Here is a 27,147-nt window from a genome sequence, read left to right as displayed (position 1 = left end):
ATTAAGCATTTCGGCAAATATCCTCAGTTTAGTCACATCTATTCCTATAGATTTTCTGTTTAAAATATGCTACTTATTTGCAGGAGCAACTACATCAATTTACTGAGAATGTTTAGGAATACCAATTTATTAAGACGACTTGTAGATTCTTTACAAGAGTACCCAATCTTAGTGATGAGTCTGCTTTAATTCCCTTATATATATATATATATATATATATATATAATTATATTCCCACATACATCATAGACAAAGTGAGGGAAGCCCGTCTCCGCTGGTACGGCCACGTCATGAGAAAAAAGGACGACTCAGTTGCCAAAACAGCGCTCCACATCAACCCAGAGGGAACAAGACCACGAGGAAGACCGGCAAAGAGATGGACTGACAACATCAGGGCAGACATGCACAGTGTTGGCTTAACACCAGAAGATATCAACGACAGACAGAAATGGAGGAGATGTAGCAAAGCAGCAGACCCTGCAAGTCGGGATTAATGCTAAGAAAGAGAGAGATACATTGTACTTCTTGCAGGCTAGAACCTTGCATATACAGATTGTAAAATGGTCCTTCTACACTGTATAATTCAAGGTTGCTCTTTAGAATTCCCATTTTACTGAAGTGCTTCTTCATAGGTGCATGTTCCATGAGGAGCGCTACTGCACTTACGTACTGTTTCAGGGGTTTTCTTGCACAGTCCTTTAACAAATAATTTGCGAGGTTTGATAACATGATACTTAGGGGAACAATTTTATTTTTACCGAGGTCCTGGAAATGTGACCTGAAGGAATGAACCATATCCCATCATACAAACTTCTAAAATGCTGCAATTCTGTGTTCCTTACAGAATAAGGATTAGAGGGAGGTTTTCCTTTCTAGAAATTATGTCACCGGTTGTAGCCTTGCTCGTTAGACGTCTTCATCTGTGCTACAGTTCCCTGTTTACGTGAACAGATCATCTGAAGTGTTCTAGTGATATTTTACTTCCCTGAACAACGATATAAGCTGCTGAGCTTTATTTCCTAGGGCCATTTGAGCTAGTACTTTTCTACCGGTTCGTACTGCTTCAGCAAATTTCCAATCTTAATAACGTTCTGTTATTCATTACAGCAATGAAACCCGTTTGAAACAGTATCTTGACCTTCAATGGTTCTCTATGAAATAGCCACAAGACAACTGTGACGAAAGTCTGGTACCGTATGGAAAAGCTCCTGGAAAGAACGCTGATACACCAGATGATGACTATGTGTTAGAGATTCCAGACAGCAGTGATAAGTGCAGAAGTGAAAGGTGTGAAGATGACGGTAACGCACAAACCCAAGAATCTCCGGTTTACAATTGCTGGCACAAACAGAACAATTTCAATGTGCTTCAAGTTCCCTTCGAGGTGTTACAGTTCATTGCTGATACTCCGCACGGCCTTACTTCTAAATTGAAGTTACGCAAAACAAATGAGCATCGCCTTCCCTCTGTTGCCAGCGCGCTACGTCTGCGAGAACAGCTGATGCAACATAACCGCGGTAAACAGCCCTTTTAAATTGTAATACAGTACTCAGAAAAACGAATGAATATGGATTGAAAACAAATTCACAAAAACTACACTTTCTAACAATATCTGGCACTAAGAGAGGATATATTATTAACAATAAAAGAGAATGAGGAAATAACACATCACTAACGGCTAATGGCTGACACAGAAAGGAGGTTATGGCCTACAAAGGGAACACTCTACTGATCTCAGAATCACTGGAACCCTCCAACAATATGAAAAACACACTAAATATTGAAGGAAAATGCAAAAGATCGCGAACCGTACCGAATACCATACACGCTGAGCGAGATACGTTAACCACGTGGCAAATGAAAATATTAGAGTTGGCAACTAAGTTTCGAGATCGTGCTCTGCCGATATAAATTGATATGAATGGCAGCTTGGGATTGGTTGGATGTCTATGCTTCAGCGCATAACCACCAGACAGAGCCAAAATCTGCTAAAACGTCAATTTAGAAGTAGAGCCGTACGGAGTATAGGGATCTTTAAGATCAAAAATCTATTTAGAGCACGAATGAAAATCCACAGCCTGTTTCCAGTCATTCGACCGGGTCAGAAATGGAAAGAATTAAGCTCCCATCTAGCGGCGAGGACAGGAATTGTGCCGGCTGCTGAAGCCTGTCTCACTCCTCTAGGGAAATGGTTTATAACTGACAGATGAAATGAAATATTGGAGTGTGTTGCTGGAATGAAAGATAGGGAAAACAGGAGTACCCGGAGAAAAACTTGTCCCGCCTCCGCTTTGTCCAGCACAAATCTCACACAGGGAGTGGCCTGGATTTAGACCACGAAACCCAGTGGTGAGAAGCTGGCGCGCTGCTCCCTGAACAACAAAAGTAACATTCAGAGCATAAAATGAACAAAAATTACCGATTTCTTTCTGAAATAGATGAGTACAGAAAAAAAAAAAAAAAAAAATGTATTTCACTGCTGTTGTGTAAGGGATTACTCAGATAAACCTGGAGGCAATAAAGTACATATTAGTGATCTTTTTTATATTTAGCCTTTTTGGGCGTTACTTTGAATAAACCTCACAGACCAACATATTTTGCATACAATTTCTTATTCCCTCAATATAAACATACAATCTGCTTAGGTCTGAAAATGTTATATGGATGGTCAGCAGTATTTCTAGGAACTCAAATTATTGCAAAATCATTTAAGGTCCTTGGCTGAATTCTGGCCGGGACTAGGATTTTAACCGCATATTGCTAACTCCTTGGGCATTTGCATCCATCTAAAAAAAAAAAAAAAAAATGTGAATACACCCCTCCACATGCGGTTGATGTCAGGAAGGGCATACAGCCATAAAACAGAGCCACGTACATATTACGTGCGAACTCCAATAAACTGGGGGGAAATCCATTAATATTTGACCGAGTCCCAGCTTACGAATCGGGAAAGAAATCAAGGATGAAAAGTTGAACACAGGCTTGTATATTTTTAATTTTTCTACAGGTCTAACATTTTTCACACCCCTGTAAAAAGTAAGATAGCAATGCACACAATGACAGCAATAGAGAGAAAGGAAATACCATGAACCTTCACATATAGCTGCCTTCTCATACTATTTCAGCTCTGTCGACAACAAATGTGTTTCCACTTAACAGCTTCATACATTAGGGACAAGGAGGAAAAGATATACACAATTACTATGGGAGATCTCCAGTCTTGATGTGTAAGGTGAGGGATACACATAACACCAGCAAAAAGACACAGAACAGACATAGCAAATGGAATACAATAAGAATCACAGGACAAACAGAGAATACAGTTCACTTAATACCAAGATTACCAATGTAGGCAAAAGTAGAGGGAATATACATCAGCTTAATGTAGCTCTCAAAGCCATTTAGACCCATGTTAACCTCTACCAAGCTTTTCCTCTACAATTATCATATTCATATCTTGGTCCCCTCTACCACTGTCATACTCACGTCTTGGTCCCCTCTACCACTGTCATATTCATGTCTTTGCCTCCTCTACCACTGTCATATTCATGTCTTTGCCTCCTCTACCACTGTCATATTCATGTCTTGGCCTCCTCTACCACTGTCATATTCATGTCTTGGCCTCCTCTACCACTGTCATATTCATGTCTTGGTCTCCTCTACCACTGTCATATTCATGTCTTGGCCACCTCTACCACTGTCATATTCATGTCTTGGCCACCTCTACCACTGTCATATTCATGTCTTGGCCTCCTCTACCACTGTCATATTCATGTCATGGTCTCCTCTACCACTGTCATATTCATGCCTTGGTCTCCTCTACAATTATCATATTCATATCTTGGTCCCCTCTACCACTGTCATATTCATGTCTTGGCCTCCTCTACCACTGTCATATTCATGTCTTGGTCCCCTCTACCACTATCATATTCAAGTCTTGGTCCCCTCTACCACTGTCATATTCACGTCTTGGTCCCCTCTACCACTGTCATATTCAAGTCTTGGTCCCCTCTACCACTGTCATATTCACGTCTTGGTCCCCTCTACCACTGTCATATTCACGTCTTGGTCCCCTCTACCATTGTTATATTCATATCTTGCTCTTCTCTACCACCGTCATATTCACGTCTTGGTCCCCTCTGTCATATTCATGCCTTGGCCCCCTCTACCACTGTCATATTCATGTTTGGCTTACGTTTACAAAGTATAATTCAAACTTTCTTGGCACATTCAATCTGAAATGGAAACAGTTCTTTTTTTATTCGATTACCTAATTGAAATTAAACTAGAACTATTTAAAGCCCACTGTAAGTATACATCATTTGCCCACAGTTGGAAATCTAGATCAAAACAACAAACAAATTCAATATTTATTTATAGTCACAAAAGAATCATTCTGGCAGCAGAGCAGTAAGACTTTTGAAGGTCTATATCATGGCTACCATATCACCACCACTGGGCTCAAAACGTTTTCTGCAAATTCATACTATTCATACATTTACACAAATGCACACTAAAGTATGTAGACCTATTTCAAGCAATTCATGTGAAGCCTGTTCAAACAATAACCGAACTTTGAGTACCTATACCACAGAAATGTGAAGCCTTAAGAGGTTTCTGGTAAATGGCGCTGCATAATAGTGCCCTCCTTTTTTCCGTACATTTCCAAAACAGTTATTGCTCAACAGCTGTTTGTTTGTGGGTATGTAGATTATGCATGGCAATTCTCATCTGAATATTACAAGCAGTGTTTGTTCACTTGTGCTTCAACACTTATGGACATATACCAAATGTTGACAGTTTATGGCAAATCGTCATGGAGGAAGGACATTTTGCTGAAGGTCTTTTCTGACATGAACGGTTTTGTCAAATTGTGAAGCCTCAACCATGAGGAGACCTCAGCTCATATATTGCTGTCATTTTGCAAATTTTTAACGAACACGAAGACAACTGTAGTACCCATCCACCCCACTTACCTAAACAGTAGATGTTTTCCTATTCCCCAATCTGAAAGGACAATGATTTTAGTCAACTGAAGAGCTCAAACTGAACTTGTAGGCAGAACCATGCATGGTTCCCTAAACTGCCTACAGAGACTGCACTGTACCAGCAGAGGAGGGGAGTTCTTCGAAAGAAAACTGCAGGTAAGCCCCACAAACAATTATTTTCAAAGTTGTGTTATTTCTGAACAGGCTTTGTATTTCAGCAGACCTGTGTGCACTTAATGTCACACTAATATATATATATATATTTTTTTTTTACACTTTGCTTTTACGTCCCACCGACACAGATAGATCCTATGGAGTGGGAAGAAAGTGGCCATGACCTTAAGGTACAGCCCCAGCATTTGCCTGGTGAGAAAAAGGGAAAGCACGGAAAACCATCTACAGGACTGCTGACATGTCACACTAAATTAGTATTACATAAATATCCTGAAACGAATAAATAATGAATTACAGACAAGGATCTACAGGGTCTAATCAGAAACAACTATCATAAACCACAGAAAGAGTATGTGCCTAATGGCCAGTTTGCATTGTACACATTGACAACACAGCTTCAGTTCTCATGACAATTTATTGCCCATGAGCCAGTTGTTAACACACACACCCACGCATAACCTATGTTGAAGCCATGGAAAATGCTCACACGTCCCATGCCACGGAGTATAGTTCTGGGACAGGTTTACTGTGTTTGTGCAAGTTCACTGGTTTCAGAGACCTTGAATATGTACACAGATCTTTTCTCTTCAACTCTGTCCATTTGTGTTGTCATCTGTTGGCTATCATAAGTTATGAATTTCATTATGGACCATATTGACAGTTATCACTAGGTAAAGAAGGGTCCACCTAATCAATACCATTAGCTTAATGCAGTGTCCTATATAATTGGTACTAGTTTCAAACCCCACATGCAGGATCTTTTTCCTAGATCGCTCCGAGTGTCAGGGGAACATGCACGGAAGGCAATAGCTTGGCCGGGTGACTCATTCGCCGAGAGATATATTGCTTCATGACCGACTAAGATGATCTAATGCAGTACGGTAGCGCTAACCATTGCTTTACAGCAATAGTTTATCATCTTTGGTAGCTTGTTCAATGTGTTCACTTTTAAACAGCGTCATTTCTGTAGGAATATTAAAGTAAGTGTCTGTTTAACGAGTGATGTATACAATAGAACAGCGTGTATTCATTGTGTTGTGCTATGCGAAGCATTCTTCTTATACAGAGTTCCGCTTTCGATTCATTCGCAAATTTCCTGGCATCCTCTCTCCCCATAGGAGTAAGGTACGTAAATTATTAAAGAAGTTCCGCACCACCGGGTCCATTCTTCACAAGAAATCACACAGGAGATGAACCATTTTAGCAGAGGAATAGCTTGTCAAAATAGGAACTCTCTTGGAAAGAAGTCCAATAAAATCCGTCGCACCTCGCCGTACCAGCTAACGTGTCATTGTCTTCTGCCCACAAAGCAACAAAACATTTAAAAGAAAAACCGTATAAACCAACCCCCTGCCCAATATTTAAGAGGACCTGACAGTTTCGCTTGGGTCCGGTATTGTAACTGGTTACTTAGGATGGGTATGTTGACCCTAAACTTTTATAGTGATGAAGCATGGTTACAAGCAAGTGGCTACGTAAATAGACAAAACAATCCCCACCAGCTGCATGTCCGTCCACTTCGTGATGTATGATAGGAGTTTGATGCGCAATAAGTGCTCGCAGAATTATAGCGCCTATATTTTTCCGTGAAACAAATACTGATCGATATATAGACCTCATTCTCAGACCATTCCTTCAAGAGCTGATTAAAGAAGAAAGGAGCAATCATTATTCCATACAAGATAATGCAACAGCACACACTGCTAATCGGTCTATGGAGGTAATAATATAAATGGTCCGCTACTGGACATTATAAATTTTCCAGCTAACTCAAATACAGGAAGTTTTCAAAGAACGTCTGGTTAATTATCCCCCTAGATCTCCTGATTTAAATCCTTGTGATTACCTGTGGGGGATGCTGAAGGGAAAAGTGTATGTGAATAACCCTAACACAAGAGAACTATAAGAGAACATTACACAAGTTACTTCAAACATCACAGGACCGAGATTCGCCGAGTGTCTGCAAATCCGTTTACGAGGTGTCAGGTGTGTTTGGTGTTTGACAGCTAAGGAACAACATTGCGAACATCAAATGTAATGCCAGATAGGTTTTAGAGTAATAGTTTCACTGGAAATGACTTTCTATAAGTGTGAACTGCCGCGGTGTAGTGGGGAGGAAAAGTGCGCATTATACAGGTACCGGCTAGCGACGGAGTGTCATTGCACCAGCCGTACTCCGAGTGGTGCTGCGGAGAGAGCTAAAAATAAAGACCTTGTACAGGTCATCTTCAGCTATGATCCAATTGGAAAACATATGCTCATATACACCCAATAATAAAGAAAACAATCTGATTTCCGTACCCTTTGATAGTGATCTGTTGACTAGTTAAATAATTATATGGAAATACAAGACATGTGGTATCGTGCACAAAGATCTCCTCGTACCATCTTGATTTAAGTTGAAGCTATTATTTTCCATGGATTCTCTTGTTATTCACCTGCATTTATTCATAAATATGCCACAAAAATCACAAATGAACTGAAAATGAAACTGTGGGTGCCTTCGAAGGAATAATTGATAATTCTGATTACACACATTTTTTCATCAAAATTTGACGTTTTTCAAATAAGTTTAGTAAATACAAATGTTATTCTTTACACTTAACCTTTACTCTCTAAAACATCTAAAACATACTTTCAGAATATGACTTTTTACTACGTTCACATAAGTTGTGTACAAAAGGAAGTGAAATAGTTCTAAGAAGCCCATATTTTTTTTTAACTGAGGGGTAAAAAAATGTGTTGGGACTCAATGTGTTAAACACAAATAAATTCATGATATTAGCATCAGTGTCAAAATGATTCTTTCATAATCAGACCTTCAGCGTTCCAAAATTCAACAACAAAACAATTAAGCACCCTTAGATAACAAAAGCAAACTCTATACTTGATTTGAGATTCACACAACTGGACAGCACTGAAAAACACACACCAAAAGTGAAGTTCACAAAACATCTCGGCAGCAACTTTCTTGACCGACTAATTTCTTCTTCCTTACCACAAGATCACAGATTCAATGAAGTCAAAGAAGAACTGAAAGAGACACACATTTCAATTTTTTTAAGTATCCTGCTGAGTGAAAGAATAGAACAGATCAGTTTGTTCAAAAAGTTCCTGGACGGGCTGCCACGTGTAATACCAGGCGCTGGACAACCTGAAAACATTCTCAAGCCAAGCTGTGCAAGTGTTAGGACGTTGTATGCAAAAATCCTGAACTGGTGGAGTCTATTTTGCAAGCAATCACCCACATTTTCTGTACACTGTTATAAGAAGTAAAATACACAACAGTTCTACCTGATCGATACTGTTTATTTGCTTAAGGCAAATTAAAAACTGTGGAACATATTTTGTCTACTTTGTAGACATCTTCAGCTACACATGTTCAGGCTTATTACCTAATTAATAAGGACACATTCCTGTTATCTTAATGTTCAATCAATCACCACTGATATGCATTTAGGGCAGTCGCCCAGGTGGCAGATTCCCTATCTGTTGTTTTCCTAGCCTTTTCTTAAATGATCGCAAAGAAATTGGAAAATTATTGAACATTTCTCTTGGTAAGTTATTCCAATCCCTAACTACCCTTCCTATAAACAAATATTTGCCCCAATTTGTCCTCTTAAATTCCAACTTTATCTTCATATTGTGATCTTTCCTACTTTTAAAGACACCATCCAAACTTATTCGTCTACTGATGTCCTCCCGCAGCATCTCCCCACTGACAGCTTGGAACATGGCACTTACATGTAATCAATCTCATGATTAGACCCGTATTGAATTTGCTATAATATGCTTAGAATATTGTGACTTTTTATATCCCACCTTTTCAATACAATTGGTTTTATGTTGTTAGCTCATGCTACAACACTGTTTTATAGGGACATGTTTCGCTTGAATTTCACGCATCCTCAGCCTATATAATCATCCTGAGTATTTGATTAGTTTTGACAAATTTGTGCTTAATTATAATTCTAACAATACAGTAATAAAAATATATAAACATAGGAATTTATGAACACATTAATAGTTTAACAATATGAATGACTATTTAAAATTGGAATAACCGTTAATTCTAAAGATACTGACATACAAAACACACTGTCTTAAAATTTTGAAAATTTGGTTAAAATTGTTTTCTCAAAGTTCTAGTTTATTAAAAACAATTGTAATTTGACTTCTATGTTAAAACTTGAGTCGTAATTATAGTTAAAACTTATTGATGTCTTAAGATTAAAATCTTGGATCCGTTTGGAATTCAGCTTCTTGTTTTAATTTTGAGGCTTGCTAGTGTAATTTAATGAAATAAATAAAAAATTAAAAAAATAATAGTTTTGGACAGTAAAATGTTGAATTAGTTTCATCGAACTAGTCTTGTTTTTACGATCAGATTTTCCCGTTGGTAGTAGTTTGTATTTATGAGGTATTTAGTCAAAAAGGACGTCAATCCAAAATCTTGAGGAGTTGATTTGTTTCTTTCATAATATTTGAATGATGGTGCGTCCCTTTGACTGCTACTACGAAACCTTGTGGACTTTGTTACATTACGGTGACTTGTGTTGTGGTTCCACAACTAAGAACAAGAACCACCCAAGAACAATCTTTTTCCCTTCAAAATTGCTGCCGCTGGTGCTGAAGTGTCATTTGATTTCAATTTTGGATGTTTTGTTCGGACTTCATCAATGTTTTAAAATTTGGATTGTAAAGTGAAACATACCAAATTGTTTAATTTATTATGTGTTGCATGTGAGCATATGTTTTTCTAATTGGATCGTGGCTGAAGATGACTCAGTGCATATGGGGTCGAAACTAGTCCCAATTATGTAAGACACAATACAAGCTAATGGTATTGAATAGGTGGACCCTTTTCTACCCTTTGATAGTGGTACTGTGGTCTTAGTCGTGCACGTTTCTACCAATTGCCAACCGATACGCTGCATTACGCAGGAAATCTTTGTAACACGGGTACTGACCACCAACCTTATATTTACAACTCAAGTTCTGAGCAGATTACAAATTTTGGTAGCACCTGTACATGTTGGATCTTTGCAGAACATCTGAGTTGTGTATATGATCTTGCCAATTCACTTGCAGAATTATCCTTACGACTTCATCTGGAATGTTAAATAGCATGTTTAGGCCTATATAGGCCTAAGCACCAGGTCACTGAGGCATACAAAGAATGTACCTAATAAACAGCCAACTTGGTCTTGAGATGTAAATCACACGATTCCCAAGGCTGTAGACTGAGCTTACCGAAGGGAGCACTATCCGTTTCCAGTCGGTTATCACAACGAAGCATACTTCCCAGGTATCAAAAAGATGTCACCATCTCAAGTTGCTTTCCAGCTAGTTGTAGTGTGTTGTTTATCGATGCAATCATCAAACTAGTAACTACCATTACTACAGTATACATCCCGATATTCCGTGAACTAATCGCAAGAATATACTGTGTCAGGGATGAAATCTATCCAGTCATCTGTTACTTGCAGAGAAGTTAACTACTTCAAGATCAGAAGCAAGTTTTGAGAGTTCTTTCCTGCAACACTGGTGAACTTACAACGTAAATGCCTTAGCATGAACTCAAACCACTCAAAAACCACATTTATCACTTCTACACATATGCCTGACACATTCTTTTCTTAACGTCTTTATTCGCATTTTCTTCCTATTGCTGTAAGTATGAGAAGTATGGTATGAAAATCAGTACAGATAAAAGCAAGACTATGGTGATGTTGAGAGGGAGACTGCAAGAAAAGGGCACTGTGAAAATTGGAAGTCAAGAACCTGGAAATTGTAGACAGCTTTAAATACCTAGGAAGTGAATTAATGCAAAATGCTAGGGTGGACATGGAGATTAACAGAAGGGTAGAGAAAAGTCATGCATTCAACGTAAGTGTAAGAAAACTTGTTTGGAGCAAAGAAGTACCAAGGAAAAGTAAAGAGATAATGTACAAAAGGTACTATGTAACCATACTGACTTATGCAGCTGAGACTTGGACTTTGACTAGCAGGCAAGAGAGTAGAATTCAAGCCAGTGAGATGAAATTTCTAAGTAGTATGATAGGAAAAACAAAGAAAGACAGAGTGAGAAATGAAGATATTAGGAAGGAAGTTGGGATGTGAAAGCTAAATGCAAGAAGTTAAAAGACCAAAATTTACAAGTGTTGGTTGGGAAAAAGGGCAAACATCTCAAACGGGGTGAAAATACATTAGTCTTGTGAGAATATCATTCTGTGCGGAATAGAAGTGGTCAGAAATATGGGCGATTGGCTTAAAGGGGTGGTGGTCTGGAGAGGTTTTACATTACTAGGTTGATTTCCTTTTACACTGAGAAAGCGGTAAAACTTAAATAGCAAGTTTGCAAAAGAGAAGTTAGGAATCCAACACAGCACGGCTTGCATAATGTCATAATGCACAACTCAAAGCTGTTAACTTAGGTGCAGACCACTGGCTGGTGACAAGAACATGGGATCAACTACATTCGATAGTGGTCAAAACTTCAATTAAGTTATCTATAAGCTATCTATGTCAGGGGATACAACGGGCTCGCTCCTAGTAGAAATATGACAGGGGCCCATTTTTCAATGACCAGTGGGCTACGAAACATGATTTATGAGAGATAGGTTTCCCTTCAAAACTGCACCCTTCTTGGCTGAGTACTTGAACTTGCACACAAATAATTCACTTCCCTCCACTTTAACTTCCATATCTCTGCCACAAACTCCAAGTTTCAGTTGCTTAATTAACCTATGACTAAATAAAAACTGGCAGTTGTGTACTTAATACATTGAAGTTGGGGATAAAACCTTATATTGTATATTGGGGATACTGCAGTTGCATCCAGTACTCTCTATGACATGTCACTTTCAAACTTCACGGTTTCATCATTTTCATGTATGTGGCAGCCATTCTCTATTGGAGAAAATAGCAAACAGCGCTCCAGCCTACAGGAACACAGAACTGTTGCATTTCACAGACGGTCTCAGTTTTGATTTTTCTACAGTACTGTATATAAGTAAGAATGTTCTAGGGGTGGGTTGGTGGTTCCGTGGCAAGCATAAAGAAAGGATCTCTCCTCTCTGCTACTTAAGGTATCATTTCACATCATTTTTGCACGATTTTCTCCATCCTTAATGTGCACCCCCGCTGGTAGAGTGCTACCGAGCAAGCTTTCAAATAAATTAATTCAAGAACTGAACAAGATTTTACCAGTGTGTTAGAGACGTTATATGGAATGAAAAGGTACCGGTGATATGCAAGAAGACCCTCTCATATTGACATATGGATTCTGACAAATGAGACCAGGAGTAGAAATTAAGTTCCTAAGGAAGATACAAAGAAAAATCAGATGAGACAAAATATGCAAAGAGTCTAAACAGATAAGAATAGGAGCACATAAATTGCAATGAAGAACAAACACAGTAATGCTAAAGTGGTTTGGACACTGAGAATGCAAAATGATACAATTTGAAAGAGAAAAAAAAAAAAATCCTTGAAAAATTTATCATTTTAAAGACAGCTAGAGCATGACAACTGAGATGAAGGGCCTCTATAGTGGAAAGAGGTGTAGAGGGCAGTACAGTAGTGAACAGCTTCGGTACATTATCCTACCCAGTGAATGTCTGAAAATGGATGAAGAAAACTTCCAAATATTGCTTGCATCTACCCTTGTGCTTCCCTCAGACACAAAAAATTCATGTGACTTACCCTGAACCCTGTTCAGTTTTAATAAAAGTTAACATGACAACAGATTCTATACTACTTCCAGGAAACTTTCCCCTTCTATCAGACTTACAACTGCCATGTCATTTCCAAGTCCTTCCATAATTTCTTTGTGTTCTAATGTTCAATGGACTAGAAACCACTGGTCAATTGGATTGTCTTGTCATTTGAGCAAAAGGAAATATTTTTACTCAAAATATGCTTCAGATTCTCATCCTTATTTCATAGAAAGTTCTACCTAAATTCTGAGAACTCAGCTGTTGTCTGTGGCTCGTAAACATCTGCAAGAACTCCACCACAAACCACCAAACTGTTCCATAATGCTGGTAAACATTCCACTTTGAAAAAATAAATAAAATAACGTTCCTGCAAGATCTGTCATTCATAAATACAGTCACCAGCCTGAAAGTGAATCAAATCTTAAAGTCATACATCACATAGAGCAGATATAATTATTCAGACTTCCTTTCCTAAACATATCATTACCACCCTCTTAACCACTATGACTGGATCTGAAAATAAATTGTAAGTCAACAATTAAAGAAAATCAGAAAGAATTTGTCATGAGAAACACTGAAAGATGTTAGTTGTTGTATGAAAGACATGCAAACCATTACACTGAATCAAATGGCAAACTATGAATAATCTACTACAAGTTAACATGACAGAAGTTTGTAATTTATTATGGTTTCTCAAATGACTCAACAAACATTGGCAATGTAACCTCATACTTGACAAGATATCAAAAACCGACACACCAGGCTGAACAGTAGAATTAAGTCTATTACGCGTCAGATTTCCAAAACAGTGTTGAAAGTAAGAAAAGAACTACGGTACGGATAAAATACACTGTAATATCTTGGATTAGAAAACAAAGTAGCAAGGCACGTAGCCTAAACAATTTATTAAATTACAAATTATGTAAAACTAGTTCAGCAACTCTTAATACTAAGACCCATGTCCAAATCTTGATAATTCTGTAAGAAAAGCAGCTTTCAAGCGACAATTCATTTTACGGTTTAAAAGACTGCAGTAAAAGGCAAGTTCGTGAAAACAAAATGTGCCCTCACAACTACAATATGTCATACTAACCTACAATATTCGTCCACCAGATTATTACGAGAATTCTTTATTTATCCGGGATATAGACAAGACAATCAAATTCCATGCAATCCGTACTAAAATTCTGATCCCTGCGTATTGAAATAATCAGATGTCAATGTTCAACTGCTCCACTGCATCACTCGGCATGTTGCACCCAGAGTCAAAGATGTACCGGGGAAAGACAAAATTTGAGTCATGACGTTAAGCAAGGAGTTTCTATTATAATCAAATACAGTAATAATTTAGAACCTTCGCAGATAAATCTTCTCTCTATATTTAAAATCTCAAACACTGTATTGTGGGGCTATTGAGGCAATTTACTAGCAATTTCTAGAGAAGCAATTGTATTACTATTTATTATACTACTATAGAGAGAGAAATAATCGACAACTAGCGCCTGAACGGCCGTCTTTATAGTATTAAATTAAATTATCCCTCTCAATACTTGTGGCTATCATAGTTGGCCTTCCTGTTTATGCGATTCTATTGTCTTTATTCTGTTTCTAAAATATTCCGCAAGATTGCAAAAGTTTGGTGTAATCAAATACTGTATTTGGTGTAATCATCAGTTCCAGAAGTGAGAGTGACGCCTGAGCCGGTGATATCGCAATTTGAGTTTGTAGTTAACGTAGTCTTGGGTAGTTAATGCGGTTATTTGTGTAACACAAAAGTGCTAAGATAGTCGTCTTGTGCACGTTATTGAAAGCTGTGTAAAAATAGTGACCTTTAAAGACAGTGCAGTGCACGCGAGTTAACTGTGATCTAACGTAACCTACACTTATAATTGGACAAATAAGATCTGAAATCATGCCTAAGTATTATTGTGATTATTGCGATACGTACTTAACGCATGATTCACCTTCCGTTAGAAAAACACATTGTCAGGGTCGTAAGCACAAAGACAATGTAAAATTTTATTATCAGAAGTGGATGGAAGAACAAGCTCAACATCTCATTGATGCCACCACTGCTGCCTTCAAAGCTGGCAAGATAGCATCAAATCCATTCGCTTCTGGCAAAGGGGGAGCTGCAATTCCGCCACCTGCAAATATGCCTCATGGAGGGCCACCAAGACCTCCTGGTCCTGTTCATGGCCCTCCTCAGCCTGGACCAGGAATGATGGGGCCACCTGGAATGCACCATGGACCAATGGGTCCAATGATGATGGGCCCTCATGGACCTATGCCGCCAATGATGGGAATGAGACCTCCAATGATGGGACCAATGATGCCAATGGGACCCATGGGCCCAATGGGTCCTATGAGAGGACCTCCCTTGCTCGGTGGACCTATGGGTCCTCCTATGAAAAAGTAGACATGACTGTTATCGGAAGATTTTTTTAATGTAAGTGCTTACATGTAAGGATATTATATTGAGTTGTTCTTTTGGGTGAAAGTTGTGTATGTGTCCTTATGGTTTAGGTAGATAAAATTTGGGTAAAACTTCCGCAAGCGGGCCGGGCATGGCGCGCCTCGCACTCCGCTCGCTGTACGCACGGAGGCTTGGCGGCGGGTGATGCTGTTACCAACTGTTGAGGAAAAGTGATGGTAGGTTACAACCACTATATTAACTTTTTTTTTTTTTTGCCGTGCGGGCAGTATGCGACGCGGCGATAGTTAAGAGCCTCTCGAAGGGAGTGTAGCCCCCAAAGGGGGCCACTGTTCTCATGACAGAGCTTGGCCTGGATTTAAAAGAGTTGAGAAAATGTGACGATAGGTTACAACCACTAAATTAACTTTTTTCTTGCCGTGCGGGCAGTATGCGCCGCGGCGATAGTTAAGAACCTCTCAAAGGGAGTGTGGCCCCCTTCGGGGGCCACTGTTCTCATGACAGAGCTTGGCCTGCATTTAAAATGATAGGTTACAGCTACTAAATTACATTTTTTTCTTGACGATCGAGTGTTTATATTTTGCGCGGTGTGGTGTCCCTGTGGCGACCGACCATGCGACCTCTAGCGGGGAAAAAGTTACTTAGGCTTCTTCACAGCTGATCGGAGCTGGCCAATGGGAGTAAAGATAATGGTGGCAATTTCTTCCTTCATGCTGTCTTACTTTCTGTTTTCCTATAAAAGAAAGAACAGTTTTTGGGGCGGGATGGTGGGATTATAGCAAGCGTACAGGAAGGATCTCTCCTCTCTGGTACTCCAGGTATTGTAAAACGTTCCTTTTCAATCTTTACTAATGATTACCAATGCCGGCCCGCTTGCAGATGCGCCACCAAAATTTGAGTATCGATCTGTTACCATTGATCTGCATTTAGGATATTCACCTGCGTGACAGATTCCGAACAGTTTGTTTACCTACTGTTAGTAACACTTGGTTGGACTGCACAGACATGGCCTGTGCATGTCCTGTTTATCAATTTATCACTGGTTTGTTTACAACTAAAGTGTTAGGCTTTAAGTGTGTTTAGAGGGCATGTTTAATGTTTGAAATGTCATTTGTTGATATTCTTTGCTAATGATTGTTTATTGTGCCACAGTTGGTTAACACATTTGAATATTTTTCAGCCAGCTAGCTGATAAATGATACTCCATCATTCTTCTCTATCCAAAGCCTTTGGTGCGGTTACTCGGAGAGAACTCTGTCAAGGACCATTCACTATGTTGATCCATCATGTTGGTAGTTCTAATTATGTGGTTCCTTGGACCTTGTCGTCAACAATAATCTTTTGAAGGCTACCTTCTCGGCGCATTTTATGTCCAGAATAGCATAGGATCGACTGAGGGACTTAGCAAAACTGAGAAAATGTCACCTGAAGTTGGTTCAGAATTAACATGTTTGTGCAATGAGCTGTACGAGGAATTCTCAGCATTTTTCTCTAGCACCATATTCTGTACACAATTGCATTGTAGGATGGTCCACGACTCTGCACCATTAAGAAAAAAGTTTATGTAGCGCATACCTGTCTACGAAATGTCAGTGTAATATTTGTCCCAAATGGAACATAATAATTCCTTTTACACAAATGAAATGAAAAACTTGTGGTAAATTAAGAAATACCGTCGTTACTAGAGAATTATGTATACGTACGTACGGGCTGTAGACAGGGTTCCCTTATGTTGTATTCCGCTGCTCGTGCCGTCTTTTGTTTCTTTCTTCAGGTCCAGGGCTAGGACCGATGAATGGGAGTTCTATGTCTGTGAATTCTCATTATCTTTGTCCATGTGACTAGCGTTTGCAGCTCAGACAGCAAAATAGCATGATCGCTGGACCAGTAAATATATCATTTAATGAATGAGTTAGGGCACAAAACGAATGAGCAATGATACCTAATTACTGCAAACAACTTCAGTGAGCAAAGACATCACACATAAATGTGTTAGGCAAACAAAACACATACGGAAGTGCTGCGATGTAGCAGGGGAAAAAAAAAATTGTAAGGCAATAAAGTATGTATCCATAGCTGCCTCTGTGGATCCGTGGTAGAGTGTCGGCCTTCGGATCCCAAGATAGCGGGTTCAAACCCGGCAGAGGTAGTCAGATTTTTGAAGGGCGGAAAAAAGACCATTCGATACTCTATGTCGTACAATGTCGGCATGTAAAAGAACTCTGGTGACACATTTGGTGTTTACCCGACAAAATTCATTAAATCTCAGCCATAGATGCTCAAGAGAGATCCGGTTTACTCTGTCTGCCATCTAGTGGGCCTAGAGTAAAATGGAACGTCGAAATTGACGAGCAGGCAGCCAGATGGCGTCAAATCGAAATGTCTGCACACGGTAGCTGAGGCCATATGATTATTATTATTATTATTATTATTATTATTAGGGCCTATGTATCCATATCATTCTCTGCAAGTAAAATATTTCGTACTATTTCTTAATTTACTTCAGATTTTCGACTTTATTTCTGTAAAAGCAGTTATTATGTTCTGTATGGGACAAATATTACAGTGACATTTTGTAGATAGGTATGCGCTACGTAACCCAAAAAAATATTTTATGGTGGTGATGCAATGTTTGGATATCTTCCACATACGAATCATTACTATCTCTGCATTTTGATCCTTCGTTTGATCATTTGTTGTTGACATCTTGCTCATTTTGTCCATTTATCTGTATTGAATTTTGGAAGTAACACGAGTAGTACAGTAAATACTGCACGATTTATGATATTTCATTATAAAAGTAAATCCATTTTTGTAGACGGCGTTGGCTGTACACACATCTCTGTCCTGGGGGGGGGGGATATATATATACTCAAGTTTTATTTTTGAGTGGTTTCACATAAGGTGTTTTCTCGTACATAGACAGTTGTGTTTTCATTCAATTGTTGTAGATATTATTCGATCTCCTTTCTCAATTATCCTAGGGTTGATCCAAGTATGCTTGCATCCGGGAGACAGTAGGTTCGAACCCCACTGTCGGCAGCCCTGAAGATGGTTTTCCGTGGTTTCCCATTTTCACAACCTGGAAGGCAGTGAATCGATTGAGGAGTGGAGTAGGTAAATCGAAGGATAACCTAAAAATATGGGGTTATTTGAAAGATCAGTCAGACTTCTGCGATTGAGGGGAGCAACAAACTACCCAACACCTTTATGACTGTCAGTCCTGTCCTGTTTATTGTACACTTCATGACTTGACTCAAGCCACTGAAGAGGAATTGCTGTTGCCCATTTCTGGGCAGACTTTGTGTGAAATATGATTGTGACATAAGGTGTACTTTGTTTTGTAATACCTTATTTATATTTTAAGTTTTTTTTCAACACACGGACACGAAATAAATTAACCAGCAAATCATCTTCTTTTCTTCATGGGGCCTCTAAATATTAGTTCCTAATTAGCATCGACCTCAAGATCTTTTGCTACCATGTTTTTCCTTCATTCCCACGTAGATGTACCTTCTCCCATCACAAAGCTGCAGGTTGTTCTTATTGGGTCTTCTTGGATTTTTTTCCTCTCTTTTCACCAACCAGGCAAATACTGGGGCTGTATCTTAAGGCCACGGCTGCTTCCTCCCCACTCCTAGGCCTTTCCTATCCCCAGCGAGACAAAAACTCCGGTACCTTGGTGTCTCCGAAAGCTATAAAATTAGAGGGACATACAATTCATAATATTTAGTACGTTCAATATTGATTGGCACTACCCCTATAACTCCTGAAATGTGTGGTGATGTATGTGTGAAGATAAGACTACAGTACCATCTACCGCTACCAGATAGTGTTGCTGCTTCCCGTAGGCAACACTGCAGCAGCAATTAAATAGGTGGGAAATTGTCAATAAAGACTATAATGGAATTAATTCCTTATTGTGTGTTATTTTAGCACCATGTCGTCATAATACCTACCTCTGTCAGAGCAACGTAATGCAAATTAATAAAAAAATCCAAGTTTGATTTTTAAATATTAACCCCTCATCAGTAGCACTTTGAATTGGGTCTCACGACTTGGTGGCTTTTACAACTTTAAAGCTTTTCAGTCTGTCAGAGGACATGTTCAGCTCACCTGGTGCGGCCTGCAAATCTGGATGTATATATGATGACGAGGTAGGGAGAGCGTGAAACCCAGGGTTAGAATGTAGTCTACTCCTGTCAATTAACACCTGGGGTCTACTCAAAGCTGTACGTCTCCATCCGAAGGACGATTTACCATAAACAGGGCCATATGAGCACTGCGTAGAGATTTGGAATGAAATCCAGGCTTGAGGCACGCAATCTAGTGATTATAAATTGTTTACCACCACCTTTCCTACCCTGCCGGCCAACATTCTGATGGTGGAAAATTTTTCGACCAACAGGACTCAAACCACCTAACTGCGTCTGACCATATAGACTTGACGCCTTAACTATCGTGGCCACCAGGTGGGGTATTATAACACACCAGGGAACAAAGAATACATCAGAACTTTCTGGCCATATATCCACTTTCTCTTTGCCTGCAATATGATTCACTTCTTTGAGTACCTCATAAATGACGGCTTCTTTTTTAGAGTTGATGTTACAAGCCACTAGCAAACTTACTTATGTTACTTTATTATCAATACTCTGTGGAATTACTGCATCCCATGTCAGTTTTTGGATGTCCATGTTTTATTTCACCTAGTGTTTAGCAGTGAGACTTTTTAATCACTCCAAAGTGATCAAGTCTTTAAACATTTCGTAATATCCTCACTTTCATTTTATACTTGACCAACTAGTTGATGTACCCGTGCTTCACTACGGGATTCTCAGAAAGACTGACTTTGTGGTTTTCCTAACCTGAAATCAACATAGGTCATTACAAAAACGTAAGTATGAATGTAGCGATTAAAAGCAATGCTATCATATAAAATACTCGATCAAATGGAAAGCCGCGCGTTTTATCACTTTTAATGAACAGTGCTGCGGTTAGATTGCGGTGCCAATCTAATAATCCAAAGTTCCAGAGCTGGGATGACCAGGCCGCAGATTGCCATGAACAATCATCTGCCATTATTCCGCTAAATATGCACACTGTTCATTCCAATCAGTGCCTCAGAGTAGGGATTGAATAGCCCGAATGCTATGATGATCTAGTGTGTTACGTACCAGTAGTATCAGAAAATTTATAAACCAGGGGAATGTCATGCTAAAGAAGAAAGTTATCTAACTCCCCAGCTACTTCCCATCAATATTCAGACAGGCTGTTACACACTGTACGACTGGGCGAGTTGACCGTGTGGTTAGCGGCTTGCATCCGAGAGATAATGGATTCGAACCCCATTGTTGGCAGCGCTAAAGATGGTATTCCGTGGTTTCCCCACTTTCACACCAGTCAAATGCTGGGCCTGTACCTTAATTAAGGCCTAAGGCACTCCTAGCCCTTTTCTATCCCATCGTCGCCATAAAACCTATCTATGTCGGTGCAACGTAAATCAAATAAAAAATACTCTGTACGCAGCAGTAATCCTATCTATCGGAGATGAAGGGCAACAGAAGACACAAAGCACATCACGACAAACAATGGTCAATGTAATGTTATTGTTGATCAATGTTATGAGCTTTCTATATTGTAGGCCTTCACATTTAGTTTTCTTTCGACTCTGTGATTTGTAAAATATTTTATACCGTAAACTGTAGTTTCTTATTCACCGACTTTACATACCGATTTTCATTAAATACTGTTTACCCATTTTCTCGTTACTCGGCGCTGATATGTACTTAGTAACAAAAATCCAAATTCATGAATATCTTTGTGATCATAGCCAGTACGGTAACAATGTATAAGACATGAATAATAGGAAATTTAATACTATATAACCTTAGTTATGTAGCATTCATCGATTACACCTCTTAATAAGAAATATTTGAGAATTACATTTTAGGCCTTCCCCTACACTACCATTTCACTCAGCGTGAATAAAATAATTTACAGCCTAGACTATAGTGACTTATTTCTTGACTTTGCATACCGATTTTCATCAAGATAGGACTACTAATAACAACAATATTTGAGAATTGAATTTTACACCTTCCCCTAAACTACCATTTCACTCAGCGTGAGTAAAATGATTTATAGCCTAGATTGTAGAGGCTCATCCCCCGACTTCACATACCGATTTTCGTTAGACCACTAATAACATAAATAGTTGAGAATTCAATTTTAGGCCTTCCCCTAAACTACCATTTCACTCAGCGTAAGTAAAATGATTTATAGGCTAGATTGTAGAGGCTCATCCCCTGACTTCACATACCGATTTTCATTAAATTCTCTTCAACCGTTTTCTCGTGATGCGTGTACATACATACAGACAGAAAAGTAAAAAGTGCATTTTCATGTTACTATGGACATGACCGATACAGAAATACCATTATTTTCAAATTCTGAGCAATGTACAGACAAAACTCTTATTTTATATATATAGACAAGCATATAACTTGTTTATATTGTTTTAAGCATTGTATTTTTTCCTCATCTTATTAATGTCACTTATTACTGAGGGTTTATTATATGTACTACATCTATATATATATAAAATAAGAGTTTTGTCTGTACATTGCTCAGAATTTGAAAATAATGGTATTTCTGTATCGTTCATGTCCATAGTAACAAGAAAATGCACTTTTTACTTTTCCGTAATTTCTGTCTGTCTCTGTCTGTCTGTCTGTCTGTCTGTCTGTCTGTATGTATGTATGTATGTACACGCATCACGAGAAAACAGTTGAAGAGAATTTAATGAAAATCGGTATGTGAAGTCAGGGGATGAGCCTCTACAATCTAGGCTATAAATCATTTTACTCACGCTGAGTGAAATGGTAGTTTAGGGGAAGGCCTAAAATTGAATTCTCAACTATTTATGTTATTAGTGGTCTAACGAAAATCGGTATGTGAAGTCGGGGGATGAGCCTCTACAATCTAGGCTATAAATCATTTTACTCACGCTGAGTGAAATGGTAGTTTAGGGGAAGGCCTAAAATTGAATTCTCAACTATTTGTTATTAGTGGTCGTATTTTAAAGAAAATGGGTATGCAAAGTTGGGGAATAAGTTGCTACAATCTAGGCTATCAATAATTGTATTCACGCTGAGAAAAATGGTAGTTTAGGGGAAGGCCTAAAATATAATTCTCAAATATTGTTGGTATTAGTAGTCCTATCTTGATGAAAATCGGTATGCAAAGTCAGGAAATAAGTCGCTATAATCTAGGCTGTAAATTATTTTATTCACGCTGAGTGAAATGGTAGTTTAGGGGAATGCCTAAAATGTAATTCTCAAATATTTCTTAAGAGGTGTAATCGATGAATGCTACATAACTAGGGTTATATAGTATTAAATTTCCTATTATTCATGTCTTATACATTGTTACCGTACTGGCTATGATCACAAATATATTCATGACTTTGGATTTTTGTTACTAAGTCCAAATCAGCGCCGAGTAACCAGAAATGGGTAAACAGTATTTAATGAAAATCGGTATGTAAAGCCGGAGAATAAGAAACTACAGTTTATGGTATAAAATATTTTACAAATCAGAGTCGAAAGAAAACTAAATGTGAAGGCCTACAATGTAGAAAGCTCATAACATTGATCAACAATAACATTACATTGACCATTGTTTGTCGTGATGTGCTTTGTGTCATCTGTTGCCCTTCATCTCCGGTAGATAGGATCACTGCTGCGTACAGAGTATTTAAAATTTTTTTTACGTCGCACCGACATAGATAGGTTTTATGGCGACTTTGGGATGGGAAAAGGCTAGGAGAGCCTTAGGCCTTAATTAAGGTACAGGCCCAGCATTTGACTGGTGTAAAAGTGGGAAACCACGGAATACCATCATCAGCGCTGCCGACAATGGGGTTCGATTCTACTATCTCTCGGATGCAAGTTCACAGCTGCGGACCCCTAACCACACGCTCAACTCGCCCAGTCATACAGAGTGTAAGAGCCTGCCTGAATATTGATGGGAAGTAGCTGGGGAGTTAGATAACTTTCTTCTTTAGCATGACATTCCCCTGGTTTATAAATTTTCTGATACTACTGGTACGTAACACACTAGATCATCATAGCATTCGGGCTATTCAATCCCTACTCTGAGGCACTGATTGGAATGAACAGTGTGCATATTTAGTGGAATAATGGCAGATGAGTGTTCATGGCAATCTGCGGCCTGGTCATCCCAGCTCTGGAAGTTTGGACTATTAGATTGGCACCGCAATCTAACCGAAGCACTGTTCGTTAAAAGTGATAAACGTGCGGTTTTCCATTTGATCGAGTATTTTATATGATAACATTGCTTTTAATCGCTACATTCATACTTACGATTTTGTAATGACCTATGTAGATTTCAGGTTAAGAAAACCACAAAGTCAGTCTTTCTGAGAATCCCGTAGCGAAGCACGGGTACATCAGCTAGTACTTTTATATCTTTGTTCACACAACCTGTTCAGCTGATGATGGTGTCCATAGACTCTGAAACCCGTACTGAATTTAAAAATGTTGTGATTATACTAACAACATATTATGTATTGAAAAAAGGTGGATCAATTAAATTTCCCTCTATTGTATGTTATCTCCTTTCAGTACAGACCAGATGTGAAGTTTTTAATGTTGAATTACACTTTCTCATTTTGTACCATTAGGGGCCGATGACCTAGATGTTAAGCCCCTTTAAACAGCAGGCATCATCATCATCAGAAATGCTTGGTGACAGAGTAATTAGTAAGGGATTATGGCCACTTTGTACAGATCTCGGTACGTGTGATTTGTATTTGTGAAGAAATTTGAATGATAAATCTATGGGAACAGTCTGTGTTCGGTGATGTAGGAGAGTAAGTGAAATAACATAAGGCGAATTACGATGCATATCACAGATTTTCCTTCGAAGATGTCTAAACGAATAGGAAAATCATTTTCAGTCAACTGCTATGACATTAAGGTAAGAAAAGGAAGAATCCAATTCTTTCCTAATTCCTTCTTATTGAAAAGAACAGTGGCTGTCTTCACTGAGAAGTATTGGTATGGTTCTGAAGGAATACAGCCTGTCTTTCCAGTCATATTGATATATGCACCTCACTTGAGTTTGCTGTAAACTCGTTTGGTAGCTGGCCCCACGCTCTAAGGTTAGTGTTGCCTGCATCTCACATGGATCTGAGGGCTGGTACGCCGTCCACTTGGCCTTCATGATTGCAGTTGAGGGCCTATCTGTCAGCGAGATAGTGGTGCTGGTCTAGAAAACCAAGAATAACAGTTGTGAGGATTCGTCGGACTGACCAGCAGGTGCCTGGTAGGCCAAGGCCCCTTATGGCTGAACTGCTTCTTGTTTGGTGGTCACAATATTTGCAAACTTGTTAGGAGTAAATAAGGTGTTGCTTAAGGTACACCTTTTCTGATTATTTCAGTGCCTTGATTACTTCTTGAGTTATGACTTGCAGAACTAGAGGGTATTATTACTTCATCATACAAATTTTGATTTACCAGTTTCTGGCTATTGACAAAAATATTAATTTTTAACTTAATTTGTTGTGCTAAACGTGGGTTTATTGTCTTAAATGATTAATTTAATGCTGTTGAGTAAAGTTAAATACTGTATTAAAGTTTCAGAAAAGTGACTAAAATTTTGACATATTGAAAACTAAATGCAACCGAAGTAGTCTATAGTTGTAATATTAACATTTCAAAATATCAAATTAATGTGGTAAAACAAATATTTTGAGAACAAATGTCCCATTTCAGACTTTCAGAAATATGGCCTCCCTGCATATGAAGTGATGACTTCAGATATAATTGTTCAATTTTTTTCTGTTTTAAACCTACAGATAGACTTTTGTTACGTTCTCTAGTTCAGAGCCAAATCTGAACGTTTGTATGCTAGTAAGTTATGTTCTTATCTTTGTGCTTTGTAGTTTCATCTTACCTTGAAATCACTTCGCCGTCTGGAGGGTAATGACTGCGAGGAAGACTTACTGAAGATAATGATACGTCGAAAGCCTCTTCAGTTATGAAGACTACTTCAAGCTAGTGAATTAAACTTTTAATACGATTTTGAAATATTGGACTGGACCTATTGGTTATAGATTAAACAGGGACGAGAAATGGAAGATATTATATTACATTACGATACAGTACAGTAGATGAGAATTGTACGTTTTTTACAATAAATTACTTTCTTTTTTTGTATCTGTGAAGTGTGTGTTTATTTTGTCTCATTTATTGTTGCTACAGTTTTTGGATCCCCAGCCAGCAGTGTTTGAGGTGTGGCTGAACATTGCTTTTGTCCGGAAACACCCTTGAAAATTTCAAGACTTCCAGTAGCAGGTTGTTGACAACCTGCCTCTTGGCTGCTCATTTCCGTCACAGTTTAATATACACAGTCGCGAAGCTAGGCTAATTTTTTTCATCCATGCGACTGCAGCGCTCCACGTGGCCAGCAAGCTACCGGTCTACTGGGATGTGTAAGTTCTTGAACGTTTTACGAGGTAAGCGTGTGGTAATTCCATTATAGATGATTGGTTTTCTATTAAATTAACAAGGTATTTACGAAAGGAGATGTGTGTGGCGCAATAAACTGTAAAGCTTTAACTATTGTACAGAAAAGCTTGAACTACGGTTTAAATTTTTGTATAATAGAACAGTATTGTGAAGATTCAGAAATGTAACTTCAGATAAGTAGGTGTTTCATTTTATCAATGATCCAGGAATGTAACTCAAAGGGAAATCCATCCAATTAGAAACTGAATAATGTTTTAACGCAATCGTAACATCTAACACGTAGCAGTATTTTAGTTTTCAATGTGTAGAAAATTGCTTGTCCGGCTCTGTGGTGTAGTGGTTAGTCTGATTAGCTGCCACCCCCAGAGGCCTGGATTTGATTCCCGGCTCTACCACGAAATTTGAAAAAAGTGGTACGAGGGTTGGAACGAGGTCCACTCAGCCTTGGGATGTCAACTGAGTAGAGGGGGATTCTATTGCCACCTCGGCTATCCTCGAAGTGGTTTTCCTTGGTTTCCTACTTCTTTGTATTTTAAATATACAAGTTTTATGGTGTACACCCAATACAAAAACTTAGTTTATGAACAAGCTGTACATACATAAATTTTAAAATGATGTTAGTATAGTTTTCAGAATGCCTTGTAACAAATTTTCTTAGGCTGATAATGGCAAGTGTAGTTGCCGAAACCGGTCCCAATAATGAGATCAAATAAATATTTGACGTATTAATAACTTCACAACTTTGTAGTATTGAATAGGTGAACCACTTACCCATATTTCTTAATGTAAATCTCCAGGAAAATGCAGGGATGTTACCTAACTTAAGGCCACGGCCGCTTCCTTCCCTCTCCCTTGTCTATCCCTTTCAATCTTCCCATCCCTCACAAGGCCCCTGTTCAGTGTAGCAGGTGAGGCCACATGGGCGAGGTACTGGTCCGCCTTCCCAGTTCCCAAAGTCTCACGCTCCAGGACACTGCCCTGAAGCGCAGAGGTTGGATCCCTCCCTAAGTCTGAGGGGAAAATCCAACCCAGGAGGGTAAACGGATTAAGAAAGAAAAAACAAATTGCTTGTAAATGATGTCAGCAGAGAATAAGAAATTAGCATGGAATGCAGTTCCATTCCAAATAAACCTCCGCAAATTTCTTCAAAACGAAAGTAATTGATCCGGGATGATCAACCCATGTCAAAGAAACACAACACAGAGTTATGTCACACCAACACAGATAGGTCTTTTGACAACGGTGGGATAGGAAAGGGCTTGGAGTGGGAAGGA

At 38.8% G+C, this 27,147-nt stretch overlaps 2 protein-coding genes across 2 annotated transcripts in view; one reads left to right on the top strand and one right to left on the bottom strand.

Annotated features, from left to right (window-relative positions):
- LOC136882245 (microtubule-associated protein futsch) overlaps positions 1-14,105 on the bottom strand; it is an 85,565-nt gene extending 71,460 nt beyond the window's left edge. Inside the window, exon 1 of the mRNA XM_067154798.2 lies at positions 13,977-14,105. The gene's annotated coding sequence lies outside the window, so the exon portion shown is untranslated. The remainder of the gene's footprint in view (positions 1-13,976) is intronic.
- Positions 14,106-14,546: 441 nt separating this feature from the next.
- Positions 14,547-25,321, top strand: snRNP-U1-C (small ribonucleoprotein particle U1 subunit C). Its single transcript, XM_067154748.2, has 2 exons — positions 14,547-15,332; positions 25,288-25,321. Exon 1 carries the CDS (start codon positions 14,796-14,798, stop codon positions 15,300-15,302), a length of 507 nt encoding a protein of 168 aa, XP_067010849.1. The 5' UTR covers positions 14,547-14,795; the 3' UTR covers positions 15,303-15,332; positions 25,288-25,321.
- The last annotated feature ends 1,826 nt before the right edge of the window (positions 25,322-27,147 follow it).

The sequence above is a fragment of the Anabrus simplex genome, chromosome 10 (assembly GCF_040414725.1).
Source record: "Anabrus simplex isolate iqAnaSimp1 chromosome 10, ASM4041472v1, whole genome shotgun sequence".
NCBI classification, from domain to species: domain Eukaryota; kingdom Metazoa; phylum Arthropoda; class Insecta; order Orthoptera; family Tettigoniidae; genus Anabrus; species Anabrus simplex.
Note: the sequence above shows the minus strand (reverse complement) of the source record. Positions and strands in the feature narration are given on the sequence as shown.